We start from the raw sequence: 21,211 nt of genomic DNA, 5'->3' as shown, positions 1-21,211 counted from the left end.
GGATATGAAAGAATCTTTGTGAGTGGGTGAAATTTCTTCAAACAGATGTCATAGGAATGTCTGCTGTATATTTACATCATTGATGATGATGAGTCAACCGTTGGAATTTAATCGTCGTGCTTGTGATGTGGTTGTTGTGACTGAGTGTGCTCGACTAAAAACTAGTGTGTAAGTAAAGTTTGTTAAACACATTTTATCTAATTGAGAGGATTGTATGATTCCTCATGTGTCTCTTGTATTACTTATCCATTTTGTAGCAGAAAAGATCTGTTCTTTGTATGTAAATTGTTGGTGTCTCTTATTATTTCGGTTTCTTCTACTTTGTAGGCCTAATTTACAAATAAACACAACAACAGCTGAGCTGGGCGATCCGACCTGACTCAGTAGAATGTCTGTATGGTTTTAATATAAATGTCAGTTATGAGTCAGATAAGGAGGCAGGAATTCCATGGTCAAATCCCCTGACAGAGTCTGCTGAGTCATTTGAACATTAGCAACAGTAACAGACACTGTGAACATGGTGATTTTGAGATATTTTCAGTTTTGTTGATCTGCTTTTTAAATTAAAAAGTCTGCATGTATTGTGTGCACATGACTGACTATTTTGTTAGTTAGGACAGTCAGTTAACACACTTCACAGTTCCCTAATTCAACCTGTTTTGGTGACTGCGAGACGGACTGAGTTGATGAGAGAGTGCCTGTGCCTGTGTCTGTAATTAATTTAAAGTAAACAAACTGGTAACGTATTCTGCTGCTAGTGACTGAACTTTTAATAATTTAGCCGATCAGTTGATTGATTTCTTTCATCTTTGTTTCAGCTTTGCCAATGATTAAAAATAAACATAATTGTATTATACATTTATACGGTGAGAAATAAAATGAGATTGAAATCAAGTGGATGTCCAAAAGACCAAAGACAAATCTAATGCATTTTTGTCATTGGGAGAATTGTTTGCGTTCTATGATTCTGTCACCACTTTTTCATGAGTTATGAAATTTAATCAGAGTCGGGGGGGGGGGGGAGGAATGTGAACAAATTCAACAATTAATAGGTGGCAGGATACACAGTCATGTTATTTGAACTGCATAGCAATTTTTACTAAATTATAAATTTGTGTCAAACACACTTGGGTTTGTGTCTTGACTGACGAGTTTGCAAAACAAAGAGTTTTGGGTGCTTCATTTTTAGCTACAGGTCTTTCCTTTTCCAAAAATATCCTTCAAAATAAGGAAGTGTTGGAAAGGAAGTCATGGAAGTGTTGGGATGTGTTCCATTTGGGGTACAGATGTAGTATGGGCTACTGTTGTATTTATTTGTAGTATATTTTAACAACCTGTTTAAAAAGTTACCCAGTTTGTTGAGTGAGTGCCAAGTTGCTCGTTGCTCAGCTTTTAAGTTCCACTTCTGTTGTTGAATGTTGCTGAGTTTGTCAGATGAGACATCAACCTAAATGCACACTAATATGATTTCTCCCTTTCCCTCTGTTTCTATCTTACTAAGTTACATCAGTTGTTTTCTTTTTCTGTAACAAAATTTGTTTGACTATTCCTTTTTTTTATTTATAAGATTGTTTTTGTTGTATTCATGTGATGCAATGTTACTATAAATCAATAAAAACACCTTTCTGTATGATTTACAATTTTACACTTTAAAAGTATAAAATAATTGTAACCGTGATTGTTCATTGTACACGTGTAGTGCTCAGTGATTGCACAATGCCACAGTTCACCTACATGTACATTACACAGGAAATGGCTAAACCACTTTGCCAGCTAACATATTTGTGGTCTACCAATCTTTTTAAGTTTCCATTGTAATTGAGTGGTTTCGAGAGAAATCAAAACTTGCCTGAGTTTCATTTTCATGGAAAAATCTAAATTTAAACAATTTAGCTACAGGGACCTTCCTTTCACACAAAAAACTTCTTTGCTTGATTCCTCAAAGCACTCAGGTCATCATAGACTAAAGGCAGAGCGAACATTTGTTTTTTTGAACTTTTCAATTTCTTTAAACCTATTTTCTTTTATGTTTTGATGTAGTAGGGGGCCTATATAAAAAACTACATGTACAGGGTATGTACCTAGATCAAATAATTATATGCTAACCAATTAGTTATTAGCATTGCGATTAATTTCCAAGAGTGAAAAGTATCCATTCCCTTATAAAGACGTGACATCACACTTTGCAATTAATAAAGACTGACTGACTAGAGTGAAAAAACCATACAGTGTAGATTTCAAATCTGTGACTTGCTAACACTGCACTACTGTGACTGTACAATGCTTGGTTCGGCTGGATTCAATTATTCAAGGCATAGAGGAAACCTTTGTATGCTAAGCTACAGTACAGTATTAAAGGTCAAAGAAGCACTTTGGAGAACACAGGTTACAAAAGGCCATTCCTTTTGCTGTGCTGTACACAGTGGTAAACAGACTTCATGCAGTTGCAGAGTTGACATGAATGACCTTCCAATGATACAAATACAACTCTGTAGTGCAAAGCATCCTGTCGGTCTGAACCCATTGTGCACTGGACAGATTTCTGCCTGCCCAGCAACAGTAATAATACATTGGGCAATGCAGTTTGTCAGCACTTGTGATGTCATTCAATAGTTATTTTCAATTTAACATTTTGAATTTGCTAGGCTTTTGTGTTATTTGGGTTAGTAAATTGGAAAGCTACACATAACTGGTCCTGCTGGGAAGTCAATGACAAATTCTAATAGACAAACACTGGTTTATGCACGTTAGGCCTCACTGGTTTGGAATGTGTCCTGTGTACATTGACAATGTATGCATGTGTACGTACAACCTGATGCTGACACAGTGTTATGTAACAATGTGTGCACATGTGTTATGTACTGTACTGCACATTAAATAGAATAAACTTGTTTCATTGCATATAAATTGAATCAACCTAGAAATTATGGCATTTCTTCAGATGCACTGCCAAATGTGAAAACAAATATGTATATTTTGTTACATTAATTAAACATGCGTATGCACTGTATTCATCAGTAATTTTTATATTATTTAAATTAACTGGATTCCACATTGATTTGTTCACTGTGTGAAATATCATAAAAAACTTATTTTAAGTATCTTCCCTTTTTAATTTATATTTTATAGAAGTTGAACGATCGTCTTCCAAGATTACTAGAGCTTCCAAAGACAATGGGAGGAGCCGAAAGTAAACCAGATACAACCAGCCTTCACAAAGATGACCCGTCCGCTCCGACCAGCGAAGACACCGGGGCAGGAGGAGACGGTAACCACACCCCCCTCACTAACCGACGTCTGGTGAAACTCAGAGACCCCCGCTCTCCCACGGACGACGTGTCCAGGACACCGATCATAGTCCCAAAGCCGGGCCCCAGCACCGATGATAGCTTTGAGGACCCGCGGTCGCCCACGATTAAGATTGCCAGAACGCCTATTCCAGACACGGATCCCAGGTCACCCACTGAAGGGGTGACACGTACCCCATGTCCATTCACATACCCAGACCCACGGTCACCGACTATTAATGTCGCAAGGACTCCCATGCTCCAACAGGACAATAAAAGTGCAGGTAAAAATGTATAAAGAGTATTCAATTTGTATACAAGGTCGCCCCAAACAAGGCTAAAAGCTAATTGGTAAGGGGCTACAAGAAGACAATATTTAAGAAGACTAATGACAAACCTGACGGACCAGTGAAATGCCAAGCTAACCGGTCCAGGGCCAAATTTCAGAAAGCCTGCAAGCACAAAAACTTGCTAAGCAATGAATAATTTTGCAGAAATAGGTTACCAGCAAAACGTACATACATTAGGTTTGCATTGTTGTGGCTGGTTCCCCCACTACAATTTCGCTAAGCAAAGAAACATGTCAAGCAGTTTTTGTCTGCTTAATAACAGCTGTAGTCGCTAAAAAGGTTGAGGACTATCAGAGATTTAACATATTTTGTTTCTTTTCTAAACTCTGTGGTGTAGGTAAATTTGAAATGCCTCCAGCTGTCCAACCAGAAACAATAGCCGAAACACATGAAGAGGAACAAAACCTATCCAGCAACAACAGCAACAGTGACGACACAGCCAGGTTAATCGACCAATCACAACCTCAACCGGACCCGCTCCTGTCCCGAGAACATTCCAACGAGAAAGGACTCGTCCAAATCGACACCCCGGAATATGAACAGCAACTTTCCAAGATGGTTGAGGAGCAACGATTGACGGAGGAAACAGTGGAAGACGACTCGCAGAAGACGAGTCTTATTGCATCGAGTAACGGTAACAGGAATTTTTATACAATGTTGACTTTTCTAAATAGACAAGACATTTTTTAAATCTAAAGTAGAACTGCAGGCTAACTCTTTCTGTGTCACTGTATAGTATGCATTAATCTGCATTGCACGCTATGAATAAGAACTTTGCATTGTGAAGGCAGCGTATGCCTCCCTTTAGGCATGCAAAGCAAACAATTTTAAACTTATGTCCTCTCTTTTCAGCTGTTAAATTCTTCCTAGTGCCTTAGAAAACTGGAAACAAAAACAATGCAGTTTAATTGTATGCAGCGAGACCCAGGGTTCTTGCCATGCAAAAGCTACATTACAATAGCATCGGGCCGGTACATGCAAATGGAGTGCCAGATGATACATGGATGAAAAAGAAAAAAATGTAATTAAATAGAAAAACATAGACCGTCCAGGGCCTAATTTCTTAAAGCCAGTAAGCACAAAAACTTGCTGAGCAAAAATAGGTTACCAGCCAAACACCATCTAGATACATTGATGCCATTGGTACCCTGGTAATTTCTTGCTTAGCCAAGTAATTTGCTTAGCTGAACTTTCTGCTTAACAGCTTTATGAAATTGGTACCAGATTGCACAGTAGAGCTTTTAAAATCAAGATAAACACCAAGTCAAAAACATTTTAAAGACCTTGCTTCAATTCAGCGTACTTCTGCCAAACATCCCAAAGTTTGAGAACCCCGGAGACCCATCGTCAATCAATGTGTGAGGTTCTTATTAGTACTAGTTCTAATTATTCCTTGTTGTCTGTGTCTACTCTCTCAGGTCCTCCGAGTGTAGAGGCCGAGGACCCTGCATGATTTGAACCTTGACTCACAAGCCTTTTAACTCAAGGTCTGTGCATGTACACTAAAGTTATTCTTGTTCAAATGCAGGGATTTTTCGGCCTCCTTTCACATTGGATTAAAAACATGTTTAGTGGGTTATTTATTTGGGACGCTGGGTGCAGCTGCAGCACATGTATTGTTTTTTTAAAAGAAAAATGGCTCTCGAAAGCATGCTGAGAATTCTCCCTCATACACTGACTTTGGCTTTTGAAGGGGTACTGCAATTTTCCTTTTGTAAGGGGCACTACTACTAAGGGGACAAATTGGAACCTTGCAGAGGGCACCACAACAAAAGCACAGGGCACCACAGCAATTGCTGTGGGCAGTCTAGCCCTATGTTGGCGGTCTCCGGTATGTCATTATCTTTGTTCGGGGGTGCTAGTCAGAAGCTATACAATCTGTAACTGCTTTATAGCCAGTGATCACACCAACCAAACTTAACCTGGGAACTTCAGTGTGAAAATGGCGGAAATTCTCAGCATTTTTCTTGTCTTGCAAAGTTTTGTTTCGGTAACTATTTGTACAAAAGCTAAATGTGTAGGCATAATTGCTATGTATGAAGCACAGTACATGTATGAAGTCATAGAATTACAAAAAATGTGTGCACCTGTACTCGTACAATGTTCAGTGTTTAAAAATGCATGTTAGAGGCTGTGCAGCATCTCGGCTTACTTGTCGATTTCCTTTTCCTGTTTTGTAGTTCCATATAAAACACTATAAGCCAAGCAGGTTCCTTTCTGAGCTCAGAGTCCACTCAGTCTTGTGGATTTTCCTCCCAAGTTCTTGCCCTGGTGCTGAAAATATTCTCTTGTGATATATTTTTCAAGTTTAAATCAAACATTCACTAAGTGACATGTTTTTGTTTTTCAGGTCACTCCAGAAAATCCAAAAAGACCGGCCTTAAACTCTCCTTGACTGCAAAGATTCACGGGTCACAGACGGCCCCTCCACGCTCTCCCCTCTCAACACGCAACCTTGAAAAGGACGTTCATTCCGTCAGTCTTCATTCTGGGCAGGGTCTTATTATCTACGACAAGGTGGGGTCCAGACGGCGCCAGGCTAGTGGCACGCCCACTCGTCTTGTTGGGAAGTACGAACCCATGCTGGACAAGGAAAACTTTTGAAGTTTTAGAGACTGACACCCTTTTCTAGGTCCAATTTTATAGCACTGCTTACTGGTAAAGCAAATTTGTGTGCTTACTGTAGCAGGAAAAAATTGCTAAGCATATTTCACAGGTTAGCAAGAAAATTAGACAGCCATCTTGCACGTTTCACCTTGGATTTCATTGTGACATCATTTACGTTTTTGCAGTTAGCACGGAGAGGTTGGCATGCCTTTTTGTGTGCTTACGGTAAGCAGCACTATGAAAAGGAAATAGCACAGTGAGATCAAAAACGACGCTTAAGCAGCTCTATGAAATTGGGCCCAGGCATTTTTGTCTGCAATGACTCTCACCCATCTTGCAAGAAGTTGTCTGTGTTTTGCAATCTCAGTAATCATGTTCCATGTGTATAAGTGCCTCATTTTGAATTGGTGGTGTCATTATTTAGCGTTTGTAAAGTCAAGTTCAAGTTTGTAGTTCCCACATATTTATTTTGACTGTTAAGTGTTTCATAAAATGTTGATTTGACTCGCTAAAAAGTTGATATCTTCTGTTTTTTCTTTATGACCTTTTCAACGAAAGTGAGCATTTTTTTATTTCCCACTTTAAATGGACATTCACCATGCTGCTACCATCTTGGACATGTTCACTGTATCCAGTAACAGTAATGGATGCTTATGCTCATTGTACAAAAAGGAACCAGGCTTTTTCTCCTGCCAGCCTTGGTTTAGTTACATTCTGACCAAAAACCCACCCACCACCATTTTGTAAATAGCTATTGTATATAAAAACTAACTCTGACCATGTATGAACCGTTCCTATTAAAACAATTACACCTTCTTTTTTTACTTTTGGGGCTTACACTTTGTGGTGTGAATAAAGGTACTCCAAATTTGAAGTGATTTGACAATTGTAAGTTAATTTATCTATTAACCCCTCATGAAGTGGTTTTCTTGTCAATTTGTAAATGACATTCCTTTAAAATCATATTGTAAGGAATTTTTTTTATATACATACTAAAGAGTTTCAATGTTAATATCCTGGTACAAGTTAAGAGTCCGTTCAAACTCAATCGTAAAAGATTTATCCAACGAATAAAGTCAGCGTAAGCAAGCAAAAAGTAACAGCCTCTTAAGAAGGGGGTTGGAGCTTAAAAAGTACAGTGTATTTCTTCTTGCTTTTGAGGAATTATTATGTGGATGAATGTTTTCCATTGAACTGACGCCACATTCCTTGTGAGACATGCAAAGGACATACATGTAATAACATTTTAACCAGATGGGGGTGGAAAGCCTCTACCCCCTCCCCACCCTTTATCCCACTCAAAGAATGCAGAAACAAATGTTTGCATACACTATATCATTGTATATTATAGCCCCCCCCCCCCCTAAAAGAGGTATAGCAGCTAATAGCAAGGCCACATGGCAAAAAGTGTGCAGTTAATTTGTTTCTATTTTCAAGGCCTCTTCCTACAGACAGTTATCATGCTGCCTCCATCTTGGTCATAGTCCTCGTATCGAATAACAATAATGAATGCTAATAATCATTTTGCAAATGGGAACCAGACTATTGTGTTCTTCCAGCCTCGATTTTGACCTCGGAGCCCCTTGTTAAAGGATCTATTGCCAAATTAGCGTGTCACAAAACCGAGTCTGACCTTGAAGCCCTTCTTGAAACTATATATTTTGTTTTTCCATTAAGAGTTTCTGCCTGTAACCATTTACTGCCATTGAAATATTACTTACTTTTATGTTCAAATTGATGGGTAATTATTTAAAACCAAAAATCATACACTGCATTTTCGTCTATTTGCAATGGGAAACATCAGGAAGTAAACATTGTACTGAAGTAAGCTGAAGCAAGAGGTTTTTTTATGCAAATAAATTTCTAATATTCAAAATGTACATGGTGTTAAGTCAAATGTTATTACTGGTACTTGTTTATCCTTTGTGAAAGACTCTGCTAGGATTGAAACGTCAGGCCATTAACTTTAGTTTACATGTATATATCCATTACACAGGCTGTATTTCACCTTCAGCAACCCACGAGAGGAATCTACATCACAGGAAAATGCCATGAAATAATTTCCGAGTTTGGCCACAAAAATTTGAAAAGTATATGCATCCTTTTCAGTGAGTGGGTGTGTTTACATTGAATTACTTGGGTCATTAAACTTAATGGATAAGCAGTTAATTTGCCTGTGCATTCAGCACCCCTACTGGTTTATGCAGTCCACTTTTTGGAAAAGGAATTACATGGAGATAACAGGTGTGAGTTGCAAGACTTAGCCCTTGAGGAGCCCTTACCTAGAGTAGCCACGATAGACTTTCTGATCCTGTGTTGGGCCATTTTAAATCTAATATAATGTTAATAACAACAAAGCGACATACTACTTTTGACATGTTTTCTACTTTATTCATGGAAAAGTACTACAGGTCATAGGTCATTCACTGGGTCATAGGTCACTGAAGATACTAATGAATATACATGGATCTCACTTGATGTCTCTAAGTGTACAGTCAGCCATCTTTAAAATCTTGCACTAAACAGTTGGAGGAGTTCTGACGCCACTTTTTTCAACTTACAGTCGACTTTCAAAACCATTTTCAAACTAACTAAAGCTCTAAATCCATATGGTATTAGTTAAAAAGCTGTAGTTTTGTCCATGTCCATTGTCCATACCCAAGCTTACAATGATTGGAAAGGTGAAGAGTTGGTCTTTCCAATGATGAAAATAACATACAATTTTGATTATACAATCCCTTTAAATCAAAGTGGAAATATCTGAATGTCCAAAACTTAATGCTGAAAAACAGTTGAACCATGTGTTTTTGCACTGTCACATGAGTTTGATATGACCGATAGTGCATAAACGTGAATAGGCTTATTATTTCATGTACATGTATTTAGTAGGTCACATAAAGTATTGCTAGTGAGCCCAATTTCACGGCTCTGCTTACCGCCGAATTTTGCGCTTACGATCATCGTTTTCCGCTTACAGTGCAGACGCAAAATTTCTGTGCTACACTGTAGCTGCAGTAGGCGAAGAATGCCTAGCAATGTGGAACACGCATGCGCACAAGCAAAAATTCCCTTCATAACCTGTGAAATACATTTCAGAGGAACTCCCTGCTTCCGTTAGCGCCGATTCTTTGCTTATGGTAAGCAGAGCCATGAAATATGGCCCCGGTCTTTGACAATTTAATATCATTGTCTGCAAGCTTTTACAATTATTCTTTTTTTAATTATTGCTTTTGATTCTTGTGTCAGGCCGGGTGGAAGGAAGTTAACACATGTCTATACACATTTTACAAAAACAAAAAAAAGTCTTTTACACATTAAGTTTCTGATTATATATTATATTAAAGTACTTGCAAATGAATATATGAACGTATATAGATATATATTTTTTATATAACACCAAAATTACATATAATAATACGTTATCTATGCTATATAAATTGCATAGTACATATAATAGATTATTATGTAAATTATTACATTGTTATTCACGGTGATTTGAATATTCATCAGCTCATTAATATTCATGCACCCTACTCATCTACATTCACACTCGTCTATCAAGATAGTTAATTACAATCGCTCCGAAGTTTACTTTACTCATTCTGGAAGTGTTTTGAAGTTGAGCTGAGATATACCTTTCAGTAAAACTCATGAAAAAAACCACTGATTTTTTTTCCTCACAGAAATTTTCAAAGTGCTATAAAGTTTCTTAAGCATAAATTAAGTTTTTATTTATTTATTTATTTATTTTTGTACAAAGGTATTTTAGGAAAACACCGCTACAACTAGGCATGCGCATTTAACTTGCATGGTTCACATCCAGCAACACCATCATATGATCATAAAGGAACTGTGATTTTTGTTGTCGCCTTAATTCATTTTTGGCTTATAAACACACATTCTGTTGTTTGCGTCCCTGCGGAGACATTTTTGTTCTTTCCTTTGTCCCTGTAGCTAAGAACCTTCCATGGACTTTGTACACTAAATTCCTTGTTGAATACATATACCCCAGCCGCAAGAATTCCACTATGGAAACCTTTTTGTTTTCCCATTTGGTTTTGTCACATATGTATCGCTACATATTGATGGTAAAATCCTGCAGTATTTACATCTCTCATAAATATAATGGATTATAAATACTCGCAGGGTAAATATTAGATGCAAAGAGTAGTTAATGCCAGAGGTTTCTAATCTAGCTGAATATTTCTCAACTTCGCTAAGGTATTTGCAAAATCATAGTATTGGTAGTTTTTTTTGTGCATGATAATTTCAAGTTATAAACCACAAGGGAAACAGACTGGGTACATAAAAATCATCGTTGGGTGAACAGAGAAAAAATAACAAGATTGTCAAGTAGTCTGTGTTCACCCAGCTGTCTAAACATTTGCGCAATCTACACATTCTTTGTTTTTTATCAACAAGATCGATCTCCATGGAAACGAACATTATACTTTGTCTAATTTATAAGCATATACAATCATTTGTTAATTTGAAAGTCTAGTTCATAAAAATTCCAACTAGTAGTATCAAAACATCCTAGACTTGCTTCAAACACTACCACGCAAATACATCTTTCCTGTTCCACTAAATAGAGTTAACACCGAATGCATGCACGTACATTATTATACGTCTCCAGAATTTGTACATCTGTCGTTTTTTTTACTGAATACAGTTCAATTGTTTAAAATCTTTACTCACATATGGCCCTGAACGGGAGTCGAACCGAGGTCACCTTGGTGATGAGGCGAGCATTTTACGCACAAGCCAACCATGCCACCACAAAATGTACATGTGTGATGACCTTACTACACTCTATGCTTTCTCTAATCCTGTAGATGAACATTCAAAAAGAATGAGCACTTTATAACAAGCACTCTGATTTGGAGAATTTTGTTTGAGGAAGTTTAAGCCACACTAGTAGGCCTATACTTTTTTTAGGTGACCGGTAAACAAAGACAAAGTTTACTAAAGCAGGATTTGAACCAACGACCTCCGGATTACCCCATGCCGGTGCTTTACCAACAACTGAGCTATCAAGCCCTATTTTGGCAGTCTCACTATTTTGTCCATAACTATCTTGGCCAACTTTAAGCGCTCACCAAACTTAGAGAATGTTTATATAATAGATGTTAATTTTGCATCGGGGATAAAGAATATTAATTTCTACCCATACACCGCACTGTATACTCTACTTCCCAGAGTCCTTGGAGAATGTTGCAAATGCGTTTTGTATCTATCCAACCTGATCCAGTTTGCATTTATTTAACTCCATTTATTAATACTGGTTGTGAAGCAAATGACTCTCAGAAAAGCAAACTTAATCACTGTACTAGCCAAGAACCCCATGGAGAAAAGACAAGGAATAAAGTTTCAGCGTATATGTGGGAGGAAAAAAAACATAAGAATTATTTCATAGAAAACCCACAAAAAGAATTTTAATTGATGAAAAAAACAAGACCACTGCACTTATCCTGTCTTGAGTTTACTGGCCCGACACTAAAATCGCTTGCCTCCAGGTCTCCGCATTTGCTTTCAAGAATCAGCTTAGGAGCCACTACACTTCCGCAATTTTTTTTTTTTTTTAAACAATATTTAAACAATATTTCAATGTTGCCCCGTCACTGAAATCGCAGGTCTCCGCGGACCAGTGTCAAATTCTAGCCCTGGGCCGCGTTATTTAGATATCCGCAATAAAGCACTTGCTTTGGAAAATCTCTACTTAAGAGTTACTACACTTCCGGAAAAAAAAACACATTTTTTTTTATGTTAAACATTGTAACAAACACTCGCACATTTACTAAACTCCACCACTCACGTTTTAGTTTCTACATAGGGAAAACAAAAACGCACAAAGTGTACCTCGTTTTTATTTTATGACTTATCATTACAGAGTACAAAAGTAACAAAAATGTACCAAGATCATCAAGTCCACGTGGCATTTTTAGGCTGTACGACAGCTAGAGGGAAAAAGTCGCACAGCGACATCTTTCAGATCCCGTGTTGTGCGCTTCAGCATGTTTGAATTCTCGTTGACGACTTTTACGAGAATCAGACTGGTGTTTCAACACTGCCCTCTGCTGCTGGCTTTCCGGACCGTTGGGTGACGGACCCCTCGTCTACGCATTTCCCATTGGTCTGAGCAGCGATGAGAGGGCGGCTGGAGAGCGGAGGCCAGTTGGGATCAGCCAGGAGCTCTTCCTCGACTTGGGCGTGCTTGGATAAACTTTTGCTTCGACAAGTACGGCAGGAGATTATCTGATTCAACCAGGTGTTCTCTGCTAAGAAATTCTATACACACAAAAAATATATATTAAAGCCAAATCTGAAATGATATTTACCTACTCTTAACTGTTTTGATAAATCTTAACATAAATGAACAATTTTTGTACTGGCATTACTTTTATAAGCCAAAGTACAGTTAAGTAAGGGGTCTTGCCAAAATGAGTTCAGGATGGGTTTATATTGTTAATAGTATTAGTACATGTAGTAGTAGTACCGGTACATACAGCAATCTAAAGCAGTGTTTGAAACGGCAACGTTGGCTACAGCTACAGATCGCAGGCGTCTGCCTATTCTTCAACAATGGCAGGCGCGCTGATCGAGCCATACCTGTAGCCGTAGTAGCTGTTTTGGACACAGCCTCAGTCTCTGCAGTTTGTACACAAATGCTACCCCAGGCACTGTGAACAATTTCTCTCATGTTTTCACTGACAACAAAGTATCAACTTACCTCCAGGAGAATTGCTGCTAGGAAATAGGCAACGGCGAGTCCCAAGATCATAAACCGGAAATCTAACGGGACTGTCTTCAACTACAGGACAAAGAGTAAATCAAAACAATTAATTTTCAAAGATCAAAGCGATATGTTCCTTATGACATTATTCGTATGTTTAACTAATTCTTAATAACTTTTCCACTTTATTGTCATAGTGGGGTTTTATTTTAATTAAATGTTTTATTTAAACGTTTATGTCCCTTTTAATTAATCCATTTCCCTTTTACACTACAGTAAGGTGTTTCTTTGATCCTGTTTTTTTTTATAAGCAAGGGTTAAATCTGCTTTTCTTATTTTATTTATACTAATTTTTTATATGGCCTATCTATTTGGCACTATTGTAATAACTCTGTAATTTGACCTTCGAGTCACAAAGTTTATCAATTTTAATAACATTCAAATTCAAAGGAACATTTATTTCCACATTGGCTCATGGAGGCATCATCCTAAAAGCAGAGGCTTAAGATGGGTGTGCCCGTTACAACAATACATACAACAAGATAAACAGTAAATTGTAGAATAAAGAAATAATTACGCTTAGGCCTACAGTTTGTTAATCTACAAAAGTTAAACAAAGAGAACAGAGAGACAGCAAGCTTGAAGTTAAGAATTAAGAAATAGATTAGATTAGAATAGATTACATTAGATTTATTTAGTGATCAATTAAACATGAAAAGTATTTTCCCTGTCATAAAAAACACTCATTAAAAAACAGACAATAAAAAACAATCATAAAAATACAATACAATTCAATTCAATTCAATTCACCAAGACATTACATGTATATGGCAATAGTCTCAATAACTAGCATAAGTATACAACAGAAGAATGAAGAATACAAAGGCACTTACAATACAAACAATACAATTTAGAAATAACAATTATGTACAAGTGTCAGATTAACGTAAGCATGACAATATAAGGCAGATAAGTTATCAGCTAAACCAATTAACAAAGTAAAATATCAAGTCATGTGCAAATTATAACATGTGGACCTGTTAAAGTGCATGTTTGTTTTTGTCACACATAAAAGCAATGTTACGCGGGCCCAGAGAGCTACTTCAGCAGCAAATAATGCTAAGCAAAAATATGCGGGATACCAGTCAAAAATGGTACTCATGTGGACTTCTATTTTGGCTGGTAACCTTATTCTGGTTAGCAAATTTGTATTGTGCTTTGTACTTTCACCAAAGCAGCTCAATGAAATTGGGGCCAGCTTTACAAATTAGGAAAGCGTCAAGCCGAAGGGTCAAAAAGCAAACCCTTATATTAAGTCATTGGAAAGAATCAAATATTTGCTGAACTAAACAAAATTCAAACTAATACTCACAGGTATGAAATTATATATAGCCGGAACTTCTACCATAACCACGAAGATGGTAAACAACAGCAAAACAACCAGGTCGATGGTAAATAAAACTGTAAATGGAATAACAAAGAAATGAATGTATTAATAATACTAAATAATAATAATAATAATAAAGATTGTAATAAGCACATATCCACCCTGCTGGGTGTTTAAGGCGCAGTCAAACCAAAAACAAAGGAACGAAAAACAAATAAATTAGTCCTTGAAAACCTGTGAGATAAGATGAGTTTTGAAAAGAGATTTTAATTTTGTGGTACAAAGACAAGATCTAAGATTAAGTGGTAGCGAGTTCCAGATGCGTGGCGCAGCTGAAGAAAAAGACCTGTCACCCCATGAGTGACGAGACTTGGGTTCAATGAGGAGAAGCATTGAACTTGATCGAAGATTCTTGACGGAATGTAAACTTTAAGTAGTTCTGAGATACAGATGGGAGCCTTGCCGTCAAGTGCTTTGTGGACAATGAGCATCAGCTTGAAGATGTTGAGAGATAGGGAGCCAGTGGAAGTTGTTTCAGAATTGGGGTGATAGAATGGGGTTTCTTGACTTACTGTTGGTATAGATTGGCTTTCGATACGGCGGTCCCTTAGAGAACAAGAAAGACACAACGATGTACTGAAATGAGGAGATGCAGAACATGGTTGTTGTCTCGTAGTTGGTGTAATTCACAATACTGCCCTCAATCTTCTCCAAAGGGGTGAACCTTAAATTAAAGAGAGAAAAACAAGTCAACAACAATGAATAAACTGCTCTTATTAATTACACAAAAATACAAGTTTAACATAATATACTTGTACATATATTTTTGATGTAATTTTATTTTTAACCAAATGCCATTAGTCTGTGGCTTTTTATTTGGTCTTGTATTTTTATATAAAAATAAACCAATTTTCAATTTGAATTATACATTTGTTGCCAATAATAATAATTATAATAATAAAATAATAATAAAAAGTATTAACTTGTAAGAAATCTTGACAGCTGTTCAAGGCGCAGCAGAGACAATGTAAACATAACAATAAAAACAACATCAATGGGAAAGAAATCTGAAACCAATAGGGAAACCACGACCAGGCCTGCAGCATTGAGGCGAAGAAAGTCCAGCAAAAGACGGTCTCTCTATGACGAGAACGTGCAGACCAAGTTGAGCCAGAAAAAAAAGAAAAAAAAAATCTTATAAAAAAATAAAAATTTTTAAAAGCCTGGATCTCGCCGACTTACCATGGTTGAGCAATGAGCATAATGTAGGCCAGGATCTGAACAATGAATTGTATGAAGATGTGACCAAACACAGAGAAGAGAATGGAGGAGTCAATCAGATGAGCTTGCGGCTTGCGTTTGACTAGCGTTTGATAGGCCTCATTACGGGCAACTACGTCAAGAGAGTAACACACAAGGTTCAGTTGAAATGTATTCTATACACAAATTATTTTAAAACTGTTAAAGTCTTTCATCTTTGACAAGCTGATGAATCAGTTTGTCATGTTTAGGTTTTCCTAATCAAACAATCAAATGCATTTATATGGCACCTTATGTAAAATACACCAAAGGGCCTTATCACACTAAAAATACAAAGCAAAGACAATAAAGTATTTTACAATAAACAAAACTCAAATTTAAAACAAATAGCAGGGTAGCAATTCGTAGAAGTAAACCAAACTGAGGAAGATTAAAAACGTGCAACAAAGCGTCGAACGATATAAACTCAAAGTGAAAAGTACAACTTCAAAAAGGTACATGCTAGAAAATTCATACAGAAAAGCAATTGAAAATTCATAAAACAAGGCAATTGAAAATTCACAACACAAAGCAATTGAAAGTTCATAAAACAAAGCAATTGAAAATTCATACCACAAAGCAAATAGAATAGCAAACAGAATCATTTCATGAATATACAAAATACATGAGTACCAACAACCTTGCAAAGTTATATCTTACAGAGGATTAGTAATGCAAGAGGATTAGTAATGCAAGAGGATTAGTAATGCAAGACAATTCCATTAAAACAAAGCTGAGGAGAGGCACTGTGAGAGTAAAATACAATCATTCACTTGATGCAATAAACTCAATCATAAACTCATTAATTCTTTCATTCAGAAACCAATAGTAAATTTTTGAAATCAAAGTACACATCTAATACAGTGGTTAATTGATTTTATGTATTACAGATTGACTTACTCAGTAGAGCGACAGTGGTCGTGATAGCTATATCCCAATACATGAACTGAGCGTCACTTGGAAAAGCATCCACCTAAACATATCAAGTAAATCAAATCAAATTTCAAATGGTTTTACTTTATTTTATTTTTCAGGAATTTTATCTTTACAACAATGTGTGTAAGTACTGGTCAGTCCTTTCACCAGGTTCTTTGAAAAAATCACAGGAAAATTTAACATCTATAAAATTGTTGCGGTACCTGCTGCTAAAATATAGGATTCGAACTGCCCCCAGCAACCAGGCAATCTCGGTGGTCTTGTTGTTGAGACATCTGCTCTAGAATTTGCAAAGGTCGTGGGTTCTAATCCCACACAAGTAAAATACCTGTGATTTTGTTCACAGAGCTCGGGAAAGTACTGAGCTAACACACACCCATGAATGGGTAAAATTAAATAATGTTCTTTATGCCAAATATAAAACAAAAATTAATTCAGGGAAACATTTAGAGTTACATAATAGGCATAGTCAGGACATGGAAGATTGGTTTATTTTCAGGGATATTTGGCAGAGTCAGGGAGTCAGGAGTCCTGGCCATAGTATCATGTACTGTTTATTAAAATCTTAGCCAAATAGATAATAATAATTAATAAGAAGAAGAATAATTACTCACAGAGTTGAGGATTATGACTGTACTGAACTGTATCATACTGTAGACAGCCATGTACTTGAATACTCCAAATGATGTCACAAGGGCTGCTCGACCCTCCCTAAAGAAACAAATCACAAGTACCAGTGAAATTTCAATTTGGAAGTGTCGTTGCCGAGCGGTTAAGAGCACCGAATTCAAAGTCTGGTGTTTCTGGAGAGTGTGGGTTCGTATCCCCAGCCGTGATATAATATTGTACTTTCTTGTTTTTGTATTTATATTTTGCTTGTACAGCGCCATGAGCGTCATGCCTGACGGACCTGAGCGCTCTATAAGAGGCCACTATTTATATAATCATTTAAAAAGAACACAAGGCTATTAAAAAACTACATGAACTCACTTGATAAGGGTTGGGACACATTCAATGTTTTGTATCTGAGAGGTGAATGGTGAAGCGACGGAAGCCTCTGCCTCCGACAGCGAGATACCGGTGTGTGCCGTCTTCAGAGCTCCACAGTCATTGGCTCCATCTCCACACATTCCTACATGTAAACTGTGAAAGAACAAGACACAAAAACAAATGTTGACTACTTGATACTTATACCAAAGAAGACAAGGAAATAAGTTTCAGTTTTTGATATCTGGACTTACTGTAAGTCTTGGATTGCCTCGATGAGCTGGGCTTTCTGATCGGGAGACATGCGGGCAAAGACGGTACCTCGAGTTGCAATCTAAATCAACAAAATGAAACGACATTTGAAATAGTTATATAGTATTAAAAGGAGGTTTACAGCCTCTGTGCATCAACAACAATACAAAACTACGGGTTTGGACACAATGTGGACTATTCCTGTCTCTCTTTGGTGATTTCATAATTTGTTTTTAAATTTAATTGGAAGGCTTAGAGGAGTTCCACAAATGGGCAGTCTCAAATTGTACACGTGACAAGGTAGTTTGGCTGGTAACCTTATTCTGGTAAGCATATTGTTTTGACCTGATACATACCTTGGGCATGAGTTCCGGGTAGTATTCCGCAATAACAGCGAATGTTTTGCCATCCATGGCAAAGTGATAGGAGTTTATATCAATAGCCGTCTCCGCCCCGGTGAATGTCACCTGAACCTCCTCTGGTACCTGAATCAAGAATAATAATAAAGAAACATTTATATAGCGCCTTATGGATGGCCTCAAATGGCTTTACAAAGAAAATAAAAAACAGCAACTACATATAAAAATACAAAACAGAAAAAAACACTCAGATTTAGCAAAATACATACGAATCAAAATAGGAATTTTAAAAGAGTCCATAAAAACACAAGAACACTGATACAATATTCAAGAACAAAGACATGTTGATTAGAGCGGGGTTTGAACCAACAACCTCCGGATTAATATGCCGGCGCTTTAGAATCAGATTTGAAAGTTTTGAAGTAAAACTGAAAATTGAGCTGATTTCATCATACCTGTCCATTTTCTCGTCTGCAATTTGTTTTGATGTTGTTGCTGTGGTGTGAGTGCGCTTCGACTGGGGTCCATTTTATGGAAGGTTGTTGCCCGTGAACAAGAGGGGGCGTCGCCTCTACTTCAATAACAGCTTCGGTTGGGCCAATCATGCCACACTTTCTTGCCATGTGAATGGCTGTAAGCTTGTTGTCGCCTAGTAATGGAAAAACAAACACTGAAAACTCAAAGACTACGTTTGATAAGCACTGTAAAACAAATGACTACAGGCTACCGAGCCTGTAGTTAAATGGAGTCACAGAGGCCAGGGCCTCATCCGTTGCCCCTACTCATGGCACTGGCGACCAAGCCTGAAGTTAAATGGAGTCGCAGAGCCCAGGGCCTCATCCGTTGCCCCTACTCATGGCACTGGCGAGCAATCTGCAATGCCATTTGGGCAAGCTACCATCGCTCTCAGCCCTTCAATCGTTTCCCATAGACTTTAAGATTTGTCAATGGTAGTTCTCTTTGCAAAATTCATAAGGCCTCTCAGGACTGGGCAAACACCTGTGACAATATTCAGATTGTTTCTCATTAATAAAAAAAGAGTTTACTATTTTCATTTTACAAAAATCGGCGGTAAGTATTTAAACTGAATCTTACCTGTAACCATGACAACCCTCAGGTCGGCCTTTTTTAGTTTAGCGATGACCGGTGTTGTCTGAGGCTTGAGAGTGTTTTGCATTATAATCAGACCAAGCATCTGAAGGTCACATTCAACAGCACTCCTGTGGAGTTCAATCAGAAAAACAGTGACATTTACTAGTAATAATAACAATAATAACAGTAGTAACTAGACAGTAAATTGAAACTAATTGAATTGTTCAAATCATTCTTTTCAGAACCACCACAACTCATCAGACATTATTGCATGGTGTTACCTCAAACCTATTCCCCCCAAATTGCAAAGTTTTAAATCTAATTAATCAATTAAAAGAGATTGACAAACCTCTGCAGTTTAAGCGCCTCATCGTAGCCAACGTTTTCACCCAGTTCACGGCAGGCAATCGCCAGAACTCTCAATCCCTGCTGAGTGAAATCCTTCAAAACGTCTTCAAAGTCGCCTGGAACTGCACAGTATTAATCAAACAAAAACTATAAAAATATGAGTCCTTAATGCTTAATTAAAGCCTACAGGCATCTCAAAGCGCACATTATCTTTCTGGCAGGTACAGATTTTGGGAAAGCTTCATTAACAACTTCCAAGTTTGGCCACTAAAACTCAGAAAGACGATATTATTTTCAATAAGTTGGTGTTTTAACATTGAATTTAGGTTGTTAAATTTAACAGATGAGCAGTTAATCTGCCTGGGGCAATCAGCAACACCACTGGTTTGTGCATGATCCATTTAAGTCCACTGTTTAGAAAAGGAATTACATGAAGATAACAGGTGTGAGTTGCCAGACGAAAAGGATGTGTTATTTTAGCCTCTTTCGTTAATTGAGCTTTCCCTTAATGATTTGCAGGGTTATGCTTGAGTAATTAATCTGGGACCTTGCGTGGGTTTGCAAGACAAAGCCCTCATCATTTGTTCCTTACAATCAGGAAGATTTTCTATAACATTTAGGGAGACTTCATTACATTAAACATGATAGGGAAAACATTTCCATAATCAGGGAGATTTTCAAAATTTCTTCATCAGAACTTGGAAAGACATTTTACTGCGTTGTTCAACGCATAGCACAGCTAAGCAACCAAAAGCGTGAAAATCTACAAAGCAACTGAAAGTTTGTTCGAAATTTCAAAGACGTACCTGATGCTGGGTCACACATCAAGGCCACAGTCTCCGGTGCCCCTTTAACAAAGATGCTGAAGTTTGGTGAACCTGTCGTCTTCGCCACTACGCTCATCCGCTGAAGTCCAGACGAGAATGTAAACTGCCGAAGAATTCCGATCTCTTCTATCCTCTGAAATTGTTGAAATGATTATTAATTACAATTTATTTAATTTATATTGCGCCCTCTCCAGGACCAGCCTGTTTGAGGGTGCAAAACAATAACAATTCCAGAAAGAATATTAAACCAGAAAAGTTAAAGCAAAGCCACACAAATTTAAAAAGGAGGTGCATTAAATTTTCAAGTTGTGTTTGAACTTCCAACTTCCAAATTGAAAACTTGCTATTTTGGATTCGATCTAAAATGTTTTGGAGGTCGTTATAACTGAGATGTGTAGTGTGACTTTTTAGTAAGGGCCATGTTTTTCAGAAGAAAGCGATGCAAGTCTCTTCGGTTTGTACACTGGACTCCGGGCACTGTAAACTTCACCCATGTTTTCTCCAAAACCAATTTTCAAACAATGCGATTTAATAGCAGGTTAAAAACCTTTTTCTGACCAGTACTTATCCACAGGTTGACCTGGACTGAAGGTCCCTAAGGAGCCTAAACCCCTACTCCCAAGATTTGAAGACTTACCTTTGCGTCTGATGCTTCCTCGTCTGATGAATAAACCACTGTGGGCATGCTGTGGTCAAAATTTCCTAATTCACCATCTTTTGGTTCTTCCAAATTCTACCAAACAAGAA

The 21,211-nt window shown here is 37.4% G+C and overlaps 2 protein-coding genes across 5 annotated transcripts in view; one reads left to right on the top strand and one right to left on the bottom strand.

Moving 5' to 3' along the window:
* Window positions 1-87: 87 nt before the first annotated feature.
* Window positions 88-9,101, top strand: LOC117302766 (cell division cycle-associated protein 3-like). Its single transcript, XM_033786790.1, has 4 exons — window positions 88-168; window positions 3,130-3,571; window positions 3,975-4,271; window positions 5,988-9,101. Exons 2-4 carry the CDS (start codon window positions 3,175-3,177, stop codon window positions 6,239-6,241), a joined length of 948 nt encoding a protein of 315 aa, XP_033642681.1. The 5' UTR covers window positions 88-168; window positions 3,130-3,174; the 3' UTR covers window positions 6,242-9,101.
* LOC117302765 (probable cation-transporting ATPase 13A3) overlaps window positions 7,596-21,211 on the bottom strand; it is a 59,903-nt gene continuing 46,287 nt past the window's right edge. For all 4 annotated transcript variants that reach the window (XM_033786786.1, XM_033786787.1, XM_033786789.1 and 1 more), the window contains exons 18-32: window positions 21,102-21,197; window positions 20,444-20,597; window positions 19,639-19,759; window positions 19,293-19,417; window positions 18,653-18,846; window positions 18,195-18,323; window positions 17,841-17,920; window positions 17,590-17,742; window positions 17,214-17,310; window positions 16,564-16,636; window positions 15,607-15,757; window positions 14,937-15,088; window positions 14,350-14,438; window positions 12,975-13,055; window positions 7,596-12,532 (exon numbers count right to left, since the gene is read on the bottom strand). In XM_033786786.1, coding sequence (XP_033642677.1) covers window positions 12,293-12,532; window positions 12,975-13,055; window positions 14,350-14,438; window positions 14,937-15,088; window positions 15,607-15,757; window positions 16,564-16,636; window positions 17,214-17,310; window positions 17,590-17,742; window positions 17,841-17,920; window positions 18,195-18,323; window positions 18,653-18,846; window positions 19,293-19,417; window positions 19,639-19,759; window positions 20,444-20,597; window positions 21,102-21,197 — 1,935 coding nt within the window. In that variant the 3' untranslated portion in view covers window positions 7,596-12,292. The remainder of the gene's footprint in view (window positions 12,533-12,974; window positions 13,056-14,349; window positions 14,439-14,936; window positions 15,089-15,606; window positions 15,758-16,563; window positions 16,637-17,213; window positions 17,311-17,589; window positions 17,743-17,840; window positions 17,921-18,194; window positions 18,324-18,652; window positions 18,847-19,292; window positions 19,418-19,638; window positions 19,760-20,443; window positions 20,598-21,101; window positions 21,198-21,211) is intronic.

Source organism: Asterias rubens, chromosome 18, assembly GCF_902459465.1.
Source record: "Asterias rubens chromosome 18, eAstRub1.3, whole genome shotgun sequence".
Classification (NCBI taxonomy): Eukaryota; Metazoa; Echinodermata; class Asteroidea; order Forcipulatida; family Asteriidae; genus Asterias; species Asterias rubens.
This window is presented reverse-complemented; position numbering and strand designations above follow the sequence as displayed.

Bases quoted from the DNA above. Each gene is read 5' to 3' on its own strand.
- LOC117302766 (XM_033786790.1), top strand. From the start codon at position 3,175: ATGGGAGGAGCCGAAAGTAAACCAGATACAACCAGCCTTCACAAAGAT. The intron at 3,572-3,974 runs GTAAAAATGTAT...TCTGTGGTGTAG, and splicing joins ACAGGACAATAAAAGTGCAG to GTAAATTTGAAATGCCTCCA. The intron at 4,272-5,987 runs GTAACAGGAATT...TTTGTTTTTCAG, and splicing joins TCTTATTGCATCGAGTAACG to GTCACTCCAGAAAATCCAAA.